Genomic DNA, 15,607 nt, shown 5'->3' on the forward strand with positions numbered 1-15,607 from the left:
GACAATGGTTATTAGTAGGAAACATAACCTTGTACTCTCTGGTTTTCTGGTTAATGATTGTGAGCATGATGGAGTATCCTGAAAATTATCTTGCCTAAATGTCAGTACTGGACCTGCAGTGGACCTTGTACATTAAACCCCCAGCCATGAAGTTTGCAGCTTGTTGCAAAGACTAAATACCGTAGTAAACAGCCAAGTGACAAATTGAACCAATTTGTGGTTTTTTCCATGGCTGGCCCAACTTGCTACCACTGCACCCATTCTTCTTCCCTCTTATTCTGATTGCACCACACCTGATGGTCTTTCAAATTAGAGAAGTGGAGTACAATAGGCACTCCCTCGATTTTTAAAGTACTTATTCCTTAAAGCAGGTGTAGGAAACCTATGGCCCTCCAGATCAATTCTTTTCAGGGTTTTAGTGCATAATGCTGATAAGCAACACATAACCTCCAGTTTATTACCCGTTGCTGTGCAGTGGATTTTTATTTTTATTTAATACAGCTGTTTGAAAAGTTAACACTTGCCTCCACTTTCAGTTCCTCGCTACCTGGGTATGAACATATGTGTTACAATTGAGGGAACACTGACAATGAACAAACTTCCAATTGCCCCTCTCATTATGGGATCTCATCCGGTGGACAACAAAGGGTAAGAAACAGGTGCTATTTGTTGGTTACTTGTTGGTGCTATTTTACCATAATGAATTAGAATGATTCCATACGGTCATCCAAGATGGACAATGCATAAATTAGTTTTCTAACGGCATAAATTAGTTACTCAGAACTGAACAAAGGTGTATTTACAGCCTTCCTGATGTTAAAAAAAAAGGTATTTGCATGAACCCAGATGTAATACTATTGTAATCTTTTCTTCTTTAGGACACCTTCTTTCTCCTCAATCACCAGTGCCAATAGTGTTGATTTGCCAGCTTGCTTCTTCTTGAAGTTCCCAAGGCCTATTCCAGTTTCTCGGGCTTTCATTCAGAAACTTCAGAACTGCACAGGTCAGTCATGTCTTCAGATAAGCTGTTGATAGAGTTTTGCTAGCATCAGTGATGTATTTGGTGCCATAACCTGACACCTAGAGGGCAGCAGTCAAATCATTTTAAATTTTGGGTTGATATGAATATTTGCTCCTCTGTTCTTCAGCATTTCTGCAGCCTAGATCATGTTTTCCATATACCTGCAGCTTCAGACTGTCTTCCTCTTTTTTAAAAAAACCCAAAGTGTCTAACGTTAATCATGGAACTGATTAACCCAAATGATACAATTGGGAAAAGGCAAGAAATCAGAGTAATGCTAAGCAGAGTCTTGTATTAATGAGAGCACATGGATGTCTTCATCCTTTTTCCCATATCCCTACTGACCACTTAAAAGCTAATCTTCTCAATCTGTTTTTGTTACTAGTTTTTTGTGTTTGTTTAAATCCATGCCAAATCCTTAGAGACGTTAATTTTTCAGTCAAACAAATGGCGCAGAGCAAGCAGATACAGAAAAACATGTAATTTGCCTAATTGGGGAGGGACCAGTATGTGGACTTCCATGGCACAGAGGTTGGATTACTCTCAGGCCTTTTAGATTGCCTTTAATGCTACTACTTTTCTCATTCATCTTCACACAGATCATGGGAGGGCTATCTCACTAATATACTTGTTTAAGATCCTGCTGCTTTTTCTTCAAGATTACTAGTGTAATTTATTAGTGTTCAGGTATTTGAACCCATCTCTCCCAGGTGCAGCACTCCATAAGATCACGCTGATTTTCATGTTAGCTCCATGTCAAGAATTTCACAGTTCCTAGCATTCAATATCCACATTGGAATATATTAAACATAAGTGGTTTCTGCATAACTGATTATAGAAATTTGACGCCGCAACAAGCATCTCTCATGTCAAGTTGTAGTGAAAATTATTGAGATCCCCTCTAGTACAAATACAAGTTGTAGGTAACAGCTAATGCTTGTATTTTATGAGAGGACAAATTTCTGGGTGGGCGGTTATAGTTTTTTTTCTTTTCTCAGGCATTCCATTGTTTGAAACCCCTCCAACGTATGTCCCCTTATATGAGCTTATCACACAGTTTGAGCTATCCAAGGAAGATGACCCTGGACCATTGAATCATAATATGCGCTTTTATGCGGTAAGTTATGTGGGTATTTCATAAATTACCTTCACCCACAGAATGTGAGAAGGTTGGTAAATTCTAGGTGCACAATCAACTAAATATCAGTAATTTTAATACAGGATCCTATATATAGCTTTTCATGATTAGACAGGTTATATGATCTGACTATAGAAAATCTATGTTCTCTCAATGAAATACTTTACATTGTTAGAGAATTTGTGGTAGGTTTAGATGATGCCTTCAGTATAAATTATGGTGAAGTTCCACCATTGTTCTTTATCTTGAGGCTTCAGGGAAGAGTGGTCATAAAGTACACAGCAAAGGTAGGCAACTTAAGGCCCAGGGGCCGGATGCTGCCCAATTGCCTGCGGACGGTTCAGGAATCAGTGTGTTTTTACATGAGTAGAATGTGTGCTTTTATTTAAAATGCATCTCTGGGTTATTTGTGGGGCATAGGAATTCGTTCATTTCCCCCCCAAAAAAATATAGTCTGCCCCCCCCCCCCATGGTCTGAGGGACGGTGGACCGGCCCACAGCTGAAAAAGGTTGCTGACCCCTGGTACACATTATACTGGGGATTTGCTACAAAATAGTGCAGTGTTTTTCCACCCCTTATCTGGAGCACTTCTGTTAAAGGCTCAAGCTTTCTTGGAACAGGGAACCTCATGGCTCTGGTTCCAGGACACCTTTTTATTTTCCCAGTTATTCTATTTATAAAAATATTTACATCCTGCTATCTCATAAAAAATCAAAGCTGTTTACAACCATATCTGTGTATAATGAAAACACTTAATTTAAAATCAAAGACCACCAACTAACCGTTATGGAAAGTTGTTTTCTTAATTGCTTGTATAGACTAGGGCCTCAGCAGGATCTCCTGCCCTATCTATTGAGAAAACCCAGAACAGTCAGGAATTGGATTCAATCAGCATCTGAGGATAGACTATCCTAAATAGCATTCCACCCTTGTAGGGGAGAGTTGTCACTGCAAGTCCAAACCTCAACAGGAAGTAGTCTGACCATGCCAATGGGAGGGAAATCTACCCCTCCTATTTCCAGACCACCACCCTTTCCACTTGGAGCAAAAGACTTAATCTAGGGTATGCCCTGCTCTGTGTGCTGGACCAATGATCACTTGTGAGATCTATACAAAGCCATTTTGATGGCACCATTTTGCTTCCTAACTGATAGATGTTCCACTACTCAAGTTTGCTTTTAAGAGAGAATATTAGTAAAGGTAAAGGTACCCCTGCCCGTACAGGCCAGTCGTTACCGACTCTGGGGTTGCGTGCTCATCTCGCTTAAGAGGCCGGGAGCCAGCGCTGTCCGAAGACACTTCCGGGTCATGTGGCCAGCGTGACGAAGCTGCTCTGCTCTACTTGCACTTAGGGTGCTTTCGAACTGCTAGGTGGGCAGGAGCTGGGACCGAACGACGGGAGCTCACCCAGCCGCGGGGATTCGAACCGCCGACCATGCGATCGGCAAGTCCTAGGCACTGAGGTTTCACCCACAGCGCCACCCGCGTCCCAAGAGAGAATATTATTGAGATTATTATTGAGAGGAGTGCAGTAGAGAAACTGAACCTTGGACTGAAAGGAATGAAGGCAATTCCTGTTCTAAGAACCTCACATGATATGATTAGTGATCTGCAAAAGAGAATTTTTGGCATTATGTATTGATAATACTTTCAACTGACTCCTCAAAAGACAAAGTAATTATGCTGCTGTTGCTAAACTTATACTGATGTCTAGAAAAAAATAGCATGAGATGGTATATAATGAGATCTTATTTTAATCCCAGTACCAGAAGATTAAGTATTAACTAGGCAAGCCATATAATTGAGCCCCAAAGAGAGCAAATACAACCTAGCGGAGTTTCCCAAACTTGGGTCTCTAGTTGTTTTTGGACTACAACTCCCATCATCCCTAGCTAGCAGTACCAATGGTCAGGGTTGCTGGGAATTGCAGTCCCAAAACATCCAAATTTGGGAAACCATAGCACTGGTTCCTACCTCTTTTAATGTGGACACAATGCTTTTGTTGTATCTATTTGTTTTTGTCAGAGCCATTACTCACCTTCCTTTGCCACTAGTAGGACTTTTTGGGAAAGGGTGGAATAAAGTATAAAGGAATAATGCAGTTTTGTTCTTCAAAAACAGTAGTTTGGTTTTCATCTCCTGGCTATGCATGATTTTGTAGCACCCATCCATACTTTACCAAGTAGTAAATGTGAGATTGTGTGTGCCCCCTTCATAACAGGCTTTGCCAGGACAGCAACACTGCTACTTCCTCAACAAAGATGCCCCCTTGCCAGATGGACGAAGTCTTCAGGGAACTCTGCTCAGCAAAATTGCTTTCCACCATCCTAGTCGGGTTCCTCTCATCCTCAATTTGATCAGGCATCAGGTGGCCTACAACACTCTGATAGGCAGCTGTGTCAAGCGAACAGTCTTAAAAGAAGGTGAGTGCTAGCCATGGTACATTGCCTGAAGTATTTTTAAAAACATATTGGTCTCTATGATCTGTCAGTCTTCTCCAGATGTTGTTAGGTTTAAATCACTACAGCAGCTGACTCCTTTGGCTTTTCCACCAATTTATTTCACTTGCCTAGGAAAATCAGTTTTTCTATCCATTTATGTATGTTAATACTTGTACTCTTAGTACTATGGTTGCTTCTCAACCCTTGCATTTATTGACCACATCAAAATTCTAAATAGTGTAAGGAAGCATGAACAAGATAGCCAGTAAGTTCAGGTTCAGGATTTCCATTCAGTTAGTAAGGAAACTAAGCAAGAGTATAAAAAAACTAAAGAAAGCAGGCCCTAAAGCAAACTGCTCACACTGCAGTTATCAGGCAAAGCCCACAATGCACCAAACTAATATTTATTTTATTAAAATTAATAGAAGACTCTTCCTTCCAGAGTAAACTTGGAGCAGCTAACATAATAAACATAAACTTTGAAAAGATTAGAGTAGCTGTTACCCAACTCATGCACCATCAGATGTTTCCTGACCTATTTTTCCGTGTCTTAGTTGAGCTGCAAGTAAAAGTATGAACATCTTTCTCTCTTTCCCTTATTTTATCTATAGGGTGAACATGACTTTTTAAGCTTATGGCCTTTGCTAGCAAGCTCTTTTGTCTTTCCAGATTCCCCAGGCATCCTGCAGTTTGAAGTCTGCCCTCTGTCAGATTCCTGTTTCAGTGTGTCCTTTCAGCATCCTGTAAATGACTCTCTAGTTTGTGGTAAGTTGCTGGATGGAGGGTTTTAAGAGAGAAAAAAATTATGTATAAACAGTCATTGAATGAAGATGGACACATTTTCGATTTAATGACCTCCCTGTGATTCCTCTGTGTCTTTCAGTGGTAATGGATGTGCAAGATTCTACACATGTGAACTGCAAATTGTATAAAGGGCTTTCTGATGCACTCATCTGCACAGATGACTTCATTGCTAAAGTTGTTCAAAGGTATGTCATACTGCTTAAGCCAGAATAAAAACTGATCTTTGAAGACAGTGGTTAAATATAAACCTGGTAACTCAGAGGCCACTTACATTAAAGTTTTACCAAGGGAAAAATAATTTTACAGTAACATTTTCCTATCATTCTTTTTATATTCTGCTCTAGTGGTGACAGCAGTAAAGGTCTACACACACAGCAGTTTTATTTCAGTAATGAGAGCCTACCCCAGGCAAGGGAGGAAAGTTTCTGGGCTAATACTTAAAACAATGGCATCCTGAACCTTTTCCTTTTCCTATTTTTTTTGGGGGGGGGGGTTTGCTTTAAATGTTTGGGACACATGCCTTCCATCACACTGCAATCACTAGCTTCCCTTTCAGCCAGAATTAACTTGGAGCTCCTGCTTTCCATCTCTACATTTCTCTTTCTTTTATCTATTTATCTACATATATTTATAACAAAATATAATAGATGGCAAATAAAAGTAGAAAGAGGTAATTAGAACTCCTGTTACCTTTCATGTCCAATAATCCTTATGGAGATTTATGGCACTGCAGGAAGTCCATCCTTCTGTGGTTTTCTCAAAATTTATCGTGCCCACACTTTGACAGACCTATCAACTCAGACTATGCTGTCTTAGATGGTGTGCTTTGGTATTAAAAACTCTCTGCAACTTAGAGTTGGATTTAAGGTCAGCTGCTGATTTCTAATTATTAAAGGCATTTGGGTTCCCTTCTGTCTGTCAAAAGGAAAAGGCTCAGTCCTGTCTTCTTTGGGTTGCTTTTACTGCTGGTGATAAGGAGCTTTCCTCCAGGAGCAGAAGTTTGAGACAGGTGTCCATGCACCAGTGACATAAGGCAATTTTGTACACTTTGTGTAGGAAGAAGAGTATATGAAGCATGTACTCAATTTGTGAAAAGTGCATGCACTTTATATTTTACAGCTTGCACTTAGCTGTGGTTACCCATGATGGTCTTTATATGTTGTGCACACTTTCATGTATGCTGAAATGATACATGTAGAATTTATGTCTTCTGTTAACTGAATCTGAAGAATGATGTTTTCTATCTCTTCTGGGCCTTCAAGCCATCTCTATAGTCTTTAGAGAAAGGAGTAAAATGAATAAAATAACGAAATTCATCTTGATGTGAATAGAAATGATTTATTTGAAGTTCAGAATTTGGGTTTCATTAATGTGCATAGCCATGTATGAAAGCAGTGCCTAGACCTGTCTGTCCTGTACTTTACTCTGTAATTCAGGGGTGGATAACCTATAGACCACCAGATGTTGGACTTCCCAACTCCTATCAGACCCACCCCACATAGCCGTTGGGAGTTGTAGTCTAACAGCATCTGGAGGACTGCAGGTCCCCCATCCCTCCTGTAACGAGGCCAGTTCTTCAGTTTAGCATTTTCAAAATGTGGCATATTTACTTAGGCCATATTTACTTGAACAGGCTCTTCAGTTCAGCAAAGCCTTAACATGCTTTGATTTTGTCATGTTCATGAAATAAGTAGATAAAGTGGGAACTCTCTTTTAAAAAGCATACATTCACCTATTTATTTATTTATTCATGAGAACTTTAGTGAATTGAGTAGGGCTTCCTTACTCCTCAGTTGCTACTTAGTTGCAGTGGTGGAGAATTTGCCTCTAGAAAAAAGAGTAAAACTTTATATTCCTGTATATAGTGTGCCTGAATAAGTGAGGCTCACTCTGTAGAGGTGTACCTAACACTGCTCATAATTGTTTATAATGAGTACAGCTTTTAGCTTCATGGGGGAACTTACTGCTGGCAAGGATGACACTAAACCAGCTTTTCTCCACCTTGCCTTATAGATGCATGTCAATACCTGTGACCATGAGAGCCATCCGGAGAAAGGCTGAAACAATCCAAGCAGACACACCAGCTTTGTCCCTCATTGCTGAGACAGTTGAAGATATGGTGAAAAAGAACCTGCCCCCTGCCAGCAGCCCAGGTTATGGCATGACCACCGGCAACAACCCAATGAGTGGCACCACCACCCCAACCAACACTTTCCCCGGGGGACCCATCTCCACCTTGTTCACGATGAGCATGGGTATAAAAGAACGGCATGATTCAGTAGGCCACGGGGAAGACTTCAGCAAAGTGTCCCAGAACCCTATCCTTACAAGCTTGCTACAAATCACAGGCAACGTGGGCTCCACTATTGGCTCCAGTCCCACGCCTCCACACCATACCCCTCCCCCTGTGTCGTCTCCGGCAAGCAACACCAAGAACCACCCCATGCTCATGAACCTGTTGAAGGACAATCCAGCTCAAGATTTCTCAACGCTCTATGGAAACAGCCCACTTGAGAGGCAAAATTCCTCTTCTGGCTCCCCAAGGATGGAAATGGGTCCAGGGGGCAACAAGCAAAAGAAGAAAAAATCACGTGTCACGGTGGAGAAACCCAAGCATCAAACTGAAGATGACTTCCAGAGAGAGCTGTTTTCCATGGACGTTGACTCCCAGAATCCCATCTTTGATGTCAATATGACCACTGACGCTTTAGATACCCCTCATATTACTCCAGCTCCCAGTCAGTGCAGCACTCCACCAACAACGTATCCACAGTCTATACCTCATACCCAGCCCAGTATTCAGAGGATGGTTCGGCTCTCCAGCTCAGACAGCATTGGTGCTGATGTGACAGATATCCTTTCTGACATAGCAGAGGAAGCATCCAAGCTACCAAGCACCAGTGAAGATTGTCCTCCTATTGGAACACCAGTAAGAGACTCCTCTAGTTCAGGGCATTCCCAAAGTGCCCTGTTTGATCCTGATGTCTTTCAGTCTAACAACAGTGAAAACCCTTACACTGATCCAGCTGACCTGATTGCCGATGCCACTGTGAGCCCAAACAGTGACTCTTCAAATCAGTTTTTCCCTGATGGAGTTGATTTCAACCCTGACCTCCTGAATAGCCAGAGCCAAAGCGGTTTTGGAGAAGAGTACTTTGATGATAGCAGCCAGAGTGGAGACGCTGATGACTTCAAGGGCTTTGCATCACAAACGATAAGTACTCTGGGCGTGCAAGTGCTGGGGGGAGATGGAGGGGAGAGTAAGTTCAAGGCAAGCAGCCAAGCGGACACAGTCGACTTTAGTATTATCACTGCTGCCAGCAAGGCTCTGGGGGTCTCTGATGTCATGGAGCATCATAGTGGAAGCCAGAGCCCCTTACTGAGCACGGGAGATTTGGGGAAGGAAAAGTCGCAGAAGCGGGTCAAAGAGGGTAATGGATCCGGGAGTTCTTTAACGGGCCCTGGGCTAGATGGCAAGGGTGGAAAACGCAGCCGCACCCCATCCAGCGATGGGAAGAGTAAAGAAAAGGTCCAGAAGCGGAGAAAGGTGGAGCCAGAAGGCAAATCTCCCTCTCATAGTTTGTCTACCAGGCCTTTCACCCCACCAGCAAGCACAGGTGGCTCGAAATCTCCTGGAAGTTCAGGCAGGTCTCAAACACCCCCTGGGGTAGCCACTCCTCCCATACCCAAAATCACCATCCAGATTCCCAAGGGAACAGTGACTGTTGGCAAACCTTCCCATGGGCAGTACACAAGCAGCGGCTCAGTCTCCTCTTTGAGCAGCAAAAGTCATCACAGTCATTCCTCCTCCTCCTCTTCCTCCTCCTCATCGTCATCCTCGTCCTCTTCGTCTTCCTCATCGACCTCGGGCAAAATAAAGAGCAGCAAGTCGGATGGGTCTTCTGGGTCCAAGATGAGCAGCAGCCTCTACTCGGGCCAAGGCGGCTCTGGATCAGGTCAGTCCAAAAGCTCCACCCAATCAGTGGGAAAGCCCGGGTCCTCCCCCATCACAAAACACGGCCTCAGCAGCGGCTCTGGAGGTACCAAGATCAAACCTCAAGGGAAGCCTTCATCACTTATGAACCCTTCCATGAGTAAACCAAACATTTCTCCTTCTCATTCTAGACCCTCGGGCGGTTCTGACAAGCTGGCCTCTCCGATGAAACCCGTTCCAGGTACTCCCCCGTCGTCTAAAGCAAAGTCCCCTATTAGTTCCGGTTCTGGAAGCTCACACATGTCTGGGACTGGATCAAGTTCAAGCATGAAGTCCTCTTCAGGGATGGGATCCTCCAGTTCCATGTCCCAGAAGCCACCCCCTTCTTCAAATTCTTCAGCGGGATCTTCATCTTCCTTCTCATCTGGCAGCTCTTCCATGTCTTCATCTCAGAATCAGCACGGGAGTTCAAAAGGCAAGTCCCCAAGCCGGAACAAAAAGCCATCTTTGACAGCTGTGATTGACAAACTCAAGCATGGTGTAGTCACCAGTGGCCCTGGTGGGGAAGACTCAATGGATGGACAGATGGTCCAGAGTTCCAGTTCCTCAAGTCACTCCATGTCCTCCAAACACAACCTCTCTGGAGGTGAATTGCAGGGGAAGCGGGAAAGGAGTGACAAGGAGAAATCCAAAGTCTCTGTTTCAGGAGGCTCCTCTGACTCTTCCAAAAAGGCATCTGATTCAAAGAATGTTGGAAGCACTGGAGTGGCCAAGATTATCATCAGCAAACATGACGGTGGCTCTCCTAGCATTAAAGCCAAAGTTACCTTGCAGAAGCCTGGAGAAGGAGGTGGGGATGGCTTAAGGCCTCAGATGACATCTTCCAAAAGCTATGGATCACCACTAATAAGTGGGTCTACTCCAAAGCATGAGCGCTGTTCTCCCAGTCACAGTAAGTCTCCAGCATATACCCCGCAAAACATTGACAGCGAGAGTGAATCAGGATCATCTATAGCAGAGAAATCCTATCAGAACAGCCCCAGCTCTGATGATGGAATTCGGCCTCTTCCAGAATACAGCTTGGAAAAGCATAAGAAACACAAAAAAGAAAAGAAGAAAGTAAAAGATAAAGACCGGGATAGGGATAGGGATCGTGATAAAGAGAGAGACAAAAAGAAAACTCACAGCATTAAGACGGAGAACTGGTCTAAATCTCCTATCTCTTCAGAACAGTCTTTGTCTATGACAAGTAGTGCCATTCTTACATCAGAAAGGCCATCCAGGCCTAGCCCTGATTTTTTGATTGGGGATGAAGATGAGGATCTCATGGATGTTGCCCTGATAAGAAATTGAGAATATTTAGCCAAGGTTGGCAGGTGGGGAGTGGGCTGGGGCTAAATGTTTCATATAGTGTTGTTTTAAAAATGTTTTTAAAGTTGTGAGTGCAAACAACACCCTTGTGGGTTCAGATAAAAACAAGCATTTTTCTTTGGCTGTTCTTCTTGACAAATGGAGCATAGTGAAAAAATATTCTTCAATTCTTGGAAGTTTACATGGACTCTTACACATGCATACTTCCATCTAATCAGAGTCTGTACCACAAAGAATCAATGCACCACGCTATTCGGTGTAGTTCTGTCACTTGTCCCAGAGTTACATGCCTGTGGACTTGCAAGATAGAATTGAAACTTGGGCAGATATTCCATTTCTTTTACTTCACTTTTTTAGGAACATTTTCATTCTGGAGCGTATTTTTAGTGTTCAGGATTTAAGCTTGTTTGGGTTTTGTTATTCATACTCTGATATTTACACCAAAAATTAATTAGCGGAATTGGTTCTGTGCCTGGTATCTCCCCTAGTTCACAAGGTGCTGACTGCCATCTCCTATTAAAAATAAAATCTGAAATGGAACTGTTCAGTGGATAGCACCAGTTGGGCCCTTATGCAGGTGGTGAAGTATTTGACATAGATGTGTTACATCTTTTACAGCCATTTCACTTAATCTTTGTATTATAAAATTGATTTCTTCCATGGAAACTGTTGGCTTCCATGCATGTCTCCTCTGTTACCGCTGGGTAGTATAAGATGGCAACTGAGTGGGGAAGAAGAAAGTGAGGGTTTGGTGCTGTGAGTGTAGATTGGTAGACTTCTCAGCCCCTTTAATTTTGAAGTGGGTTGAAAACCCAGCTGGGAGAGAATGCTGTTAAAATAAGTGGGAGTGACACTTTTCCCCCTTGGTGAGTGTGGTTTGTTGGTATGAGTGTGGAATCAGTTTCCTCTTTGGTATAAGATCCACTGCAGCATGGCTCCTTTACATACCACTCCAGAAAAGTAGGAACCTTGTGGGAGGAATCAGCAGTGCAGCTACTTCCCTTGGCAGTTGTCTCAAATCCTAGGCAGAGTGAAGTGGCTGCATCTTTGACTCCTCTCACATGACTTCAGCAGTTACTGGAACAGCATACTGGAGCAGCTCACAGGCCAGTGAGGTAATATAGGCTTCCAGACCTATTAAGAGTGAGCCTATAATGTGTGAGTGGTCAAAATATATGCTTAGTGAATGTACACTTCCAACTCCCACCTAGATACAAGGGAAACATTCTAGAATTTTTCCATAACCACATAGTACCAGATAGAGATGGTATTGTAGTGGATTAAGATTTGCCATTAGAATTTGCCTTGCTGCGTTCCATTGAAGGCCATGAACTATATGCATATCACCCTCACCTTGATGTCTTGTTCTCTCCAGTATCGTCTTCACATGGAACATTCCATGATGCTCAAGAGAATAGGGTAGCACGTGGTCACACAGAACTCCACATGGTATACTAGAGTATACAGCAATAATGGGGAACCTGTGGCCATCCAAATGTTGCCAGACCTATAACTCCCATCATCATTTGCATGACCATTGGCCCTGCTGGCTGCAACTAATAGGAGTCAGAATCCAACAACTTCTGGAGTGTCACAGCTTCCCCATCCCTGGCATACAACCACCCATGCTGGGTTTGCAACGGTTGCAGGACTTTATGATACCTAACTGTACACCCCAAACTGTTTGCACTCTTAGAAGCTTTTATGTCATAGGTTTGCTCCACCAAAGATTATCTAATGAAGAAGTTGCATTGAGGCTTCTAATGGAGAAGCTGTACCCCCACACAACCATAAGTTGCAGAGTTTTCCTGACTTGTGTACCTGCTTCCTGAGTTTCCAAGATACTGCAAATCATAAATTCAGAGCAAATGACACAATTCATTTTACTGCAGACGACTTGGGTGTGTACAAGGTCTCTGATAGATCGAGAGGTTTTTTTGTGATAGCCACATCACAGAATGTAATTCTGTGTATGTTCAGGCCACAGCAGTTGTGTTTATTATGATGGTTTTTACAGTATTCTTTTCATTTAGGGAAGAAGCTGGGTTCTGAGAAACACAGTGTGCAACTCAAAATGAGAAGCTTTATTGTTTAAGGCTTTGGACATCTTGCTGCATCCCAGCAGCAACATTTGAGCGGTGTTTTCATGATGGGATGCACAGTATAGTTCTGGTATCCTCTGTAATTGGAATGGAATTGTTGAAAGTATTTGGAGGATGAAGGCTGTGAGGAGCAATGTAATACAATTCTTAGGTATGGACAGTGTCTAAAATATTAAAAGAGGTAATGGCTCTTGAACCATGAATTCTACCAGATCTTTTAGAGGGGTTATTCTTTGGGTCCCAAAGTTAAACAATTGAGACTTTCTGTTTTTCAGTGGACATCCACCTTGGCCAGTAGTAGGTTTTTGAGTTATACAAAAAGGTTCTTCAGAATAAAAACGAGCCTTGATCCAGTGTATGAGAGGTGCAGGATTTGCTCATGAATGGATTCCCTTATCAGTCATAATGGCTCTTTCCCTGGCACATATGAGGGATGAGGATGATGCATCAGCCTTCCATTTCCCACAAGTGCTGAACACCCAATTATATGTGGGAAAGAGGGGAGAGATTAGGTTTATTGTGGCCTATGAGCCCTCTGTGCATAAACTGGATTGTCATATTAGTTCCATGGAAGTCTAAAGTCTACCATGCTAACAGGTTCTAAAATTGTGTGGTTGTTTTTTTTACCTTATGCAAGCAGGATGTTAATAAAGTTCTACTTTTAATACAACATACCTTTTTTTGTCCAGCAGTGATGGTTTTTTTTTCATAGGGAATGAAGAAAAATAAACCATTCAAAGAATAGTTCCACCAATTAAAATTGGGAGTACACATACCAGTATCACACAATCCTAAAATCTCTCATGTTTACTTCTAAAAGTGCATTTATTTGTTCACAATACCCTACATCTTTCAGTATTGTAAATACAAACAGAAAATAGGAAATAATCAAACCCATTAATATCAGGTGTAGGTACTTCACCTGAGATTAAGATTGGTTCTTTTCATGTACATGGTAGGTCCTTTACTCTTGTGAACAATTGTGTAAATACTGCTTCTGGTGACTGAGGAGGTGGGGAAGGACTAGACTGCATTTTTAGTTTTTTGATGGTACTTCAAATAACATGTTTGTTTTACATGCAAATAAATTTTGTTTGATAGAAATGTTTGCCTCAGATCAATTTCTGCACTTTACAAGTTGGCTTCTACCTGGATGAAGTTCTGATTGTCAAGTAAGAGCTCTTTTGGAAAGAGGGAAGCCTTTTTTGAAACTTCAATTTCAAAACTTATAAAGTTGGTAGTGCATTTCCATCACGACCATAGCTGTTTTATATTAGCAGGAACTGATAAGTGCTGAACATTCATCAGCATTTTTGTCTAGGAAGCTCAGTTGTCTAATAGTTTGAATCCCCAGACTCTTGGACTTCTGCTCATGCTGAACAGATGAGGACCACATCTTGTTGGTTACCCCTTGTACATGATCCAAGTTCTCAGTGCTTTTTTCTTTTAATTCCTAGTCACCTATTAGTTCCTGAAGGCTTTGATTTACATTACAAGTTGACGTGGATAGAATATAAGCCATAATATGATGAAGATAAATACAGTACAGATGCCTATTGGTTTATTATAACTATTCTGGGGAACCTTAAGAAGGACTGTGTAGGTAGATATTGGGGTGTATGTGGGAGTTTGTGTCATATGAGAATAGTTGGTCATAGGATGTTACTGCCTGGGAGCAGAGATCTTAATTGGAAGATGGCATATATGGGACTAATGCTGAGTGTTGACAGTGGAAGGTATCCAGGTTAAGTGTGTCTGCTTCTCTTCATCTCCCAAATCAGATGGGTTAGTTAACACGGTGCAATATTCAGACTTAGTTTCTAAAGTGCTCTTAGAAGCCCTATTGCCTTAATCACAGATTGGGGTCAAATTTGTAATAGTAGAGAAAAGGTAGTGTTTTGTATGTGCTTGGAGGACTTCACCTGTGTCCTCAGGTACTCCTATTTCCAAAATTTATTCCTAGAGGAAACTTTATTTCATTACATTCCAAAAGGAACGAACCCAGGGCAGACCAGCGATTTGACTGTGATCCACGTGACGGTCACCTCCAGACTGGATTATTGTAACTCGCTCTACGTGGGGCTACCCTTGAGACTGACCCAGAAACTCCAGCGGGTGCAGAATGCCGCAGCGAGACTCCTTATGGGGTCTTCGCTGCGAGATCACATTCATCCGGTGCTATACCAGCTGCACTGGCTCCCGGTGGAGTACAGGATCAGGTTTAAGGTGCTGGTTTTAACCTTTAAAGCCCTATACGGCCTAGGACCCTCGTACCTACGGGACCGCCTCTCCTGGTATGCCCCACAGAGGAACTTACGGTCTTCAAATAAAAACATCTTGAAGGTCCCAGGCCCCAGAGAGGTTAGGCTGGCCTCAACTAGAGCCAGGGCTTTTTCGGCTGTGGCTCCAACCTGGTGGAACGCTCTGTCACAAGAGACAAGGGCCCTGCAGGACTTGACATCTTTCCGCAGGGCCTGCAAGACAGAGCTGTTCCACCAGGCCTTTGTTCAGGGCGCAGCCTGACTCCCTCCTTTGGCAATCTTTACAAAACTTTAGTTTATGGTTGCCATCAATTTTGATTTTAATTAATTTTTATAATGTTTTTATAATGTTGCACTATTTTAGTGTTGTTAGCCGCCCTGAGCCCGGCTTCGGCTGGGGAGGGCAGGATATAAATAAAATTTATTATTATTATTATTATTAACAAAAATGTTTGCATTAGTCAAAGGTGGGGGAAATATAGATTGGAAACAAAACGCTAGTTTGTTGTTGTTTAGTCGTGTCCGACTCTTCGT

At 42.5% G+C, this 15,607-nt stretch overlaps 1 protein-coding gene across 1 annotated transcript in view; it reads left to right on the forward strand.

Annotated features, from left to right (window-relative positions):
• MED1 (mediator complex subunit 1) overlaps window positions 1–13,916 on the forward strand; it is a 28,053-nt gene extending 14,137 nt beyond the window's left edge. Inside the window, exons 11-17 of the mRNA XM_080978251.1 lie at window positions 537–648; window positions 879–1,003; window positions 2,020–2,138; window positions 4,382–4,583; window positions 5,271–5,366; window positions 5,485–5,590; window positions 7,419–13,916. Coding sequence (XP_080834377.1) covers window positions 537–648; window positions 879–1,003; window positions 2,020–2,138; window positions 4,382–4,583; window positions 5,271–5,366; window positions 5,485–5,590; window positions 7,419–10,692 — 4,034 coding nt within the window. The 3' untranslated portion in view covers window positions 10,693–13,916. The remainder of the gene's footprint in view (window positions 1–536; window positions 649–878; window positions 1,004–2,019; window positions 2,139–4,381; window positions 4,584–5,270; window positions 5,367–5,484; window positions 5,591–7,418) is intronic.
• The last annotated feature ends 1,691 nt before the right edge of the window (window positions 13,917–15,607 follow it).

Source organism: Podarcis pityusensis, assembly GCF_964106645.2.
Source record: "Podarcis pityusensis genome assembly, chromosome: 13".
Classification (NCBI taxonomy): domain Eukaryota; kingdom Metazoa; phylum Chordata; class Lepidosauria; order Squamata; family Lacertidae; genus Podarcis; species Podarcis pityusensis.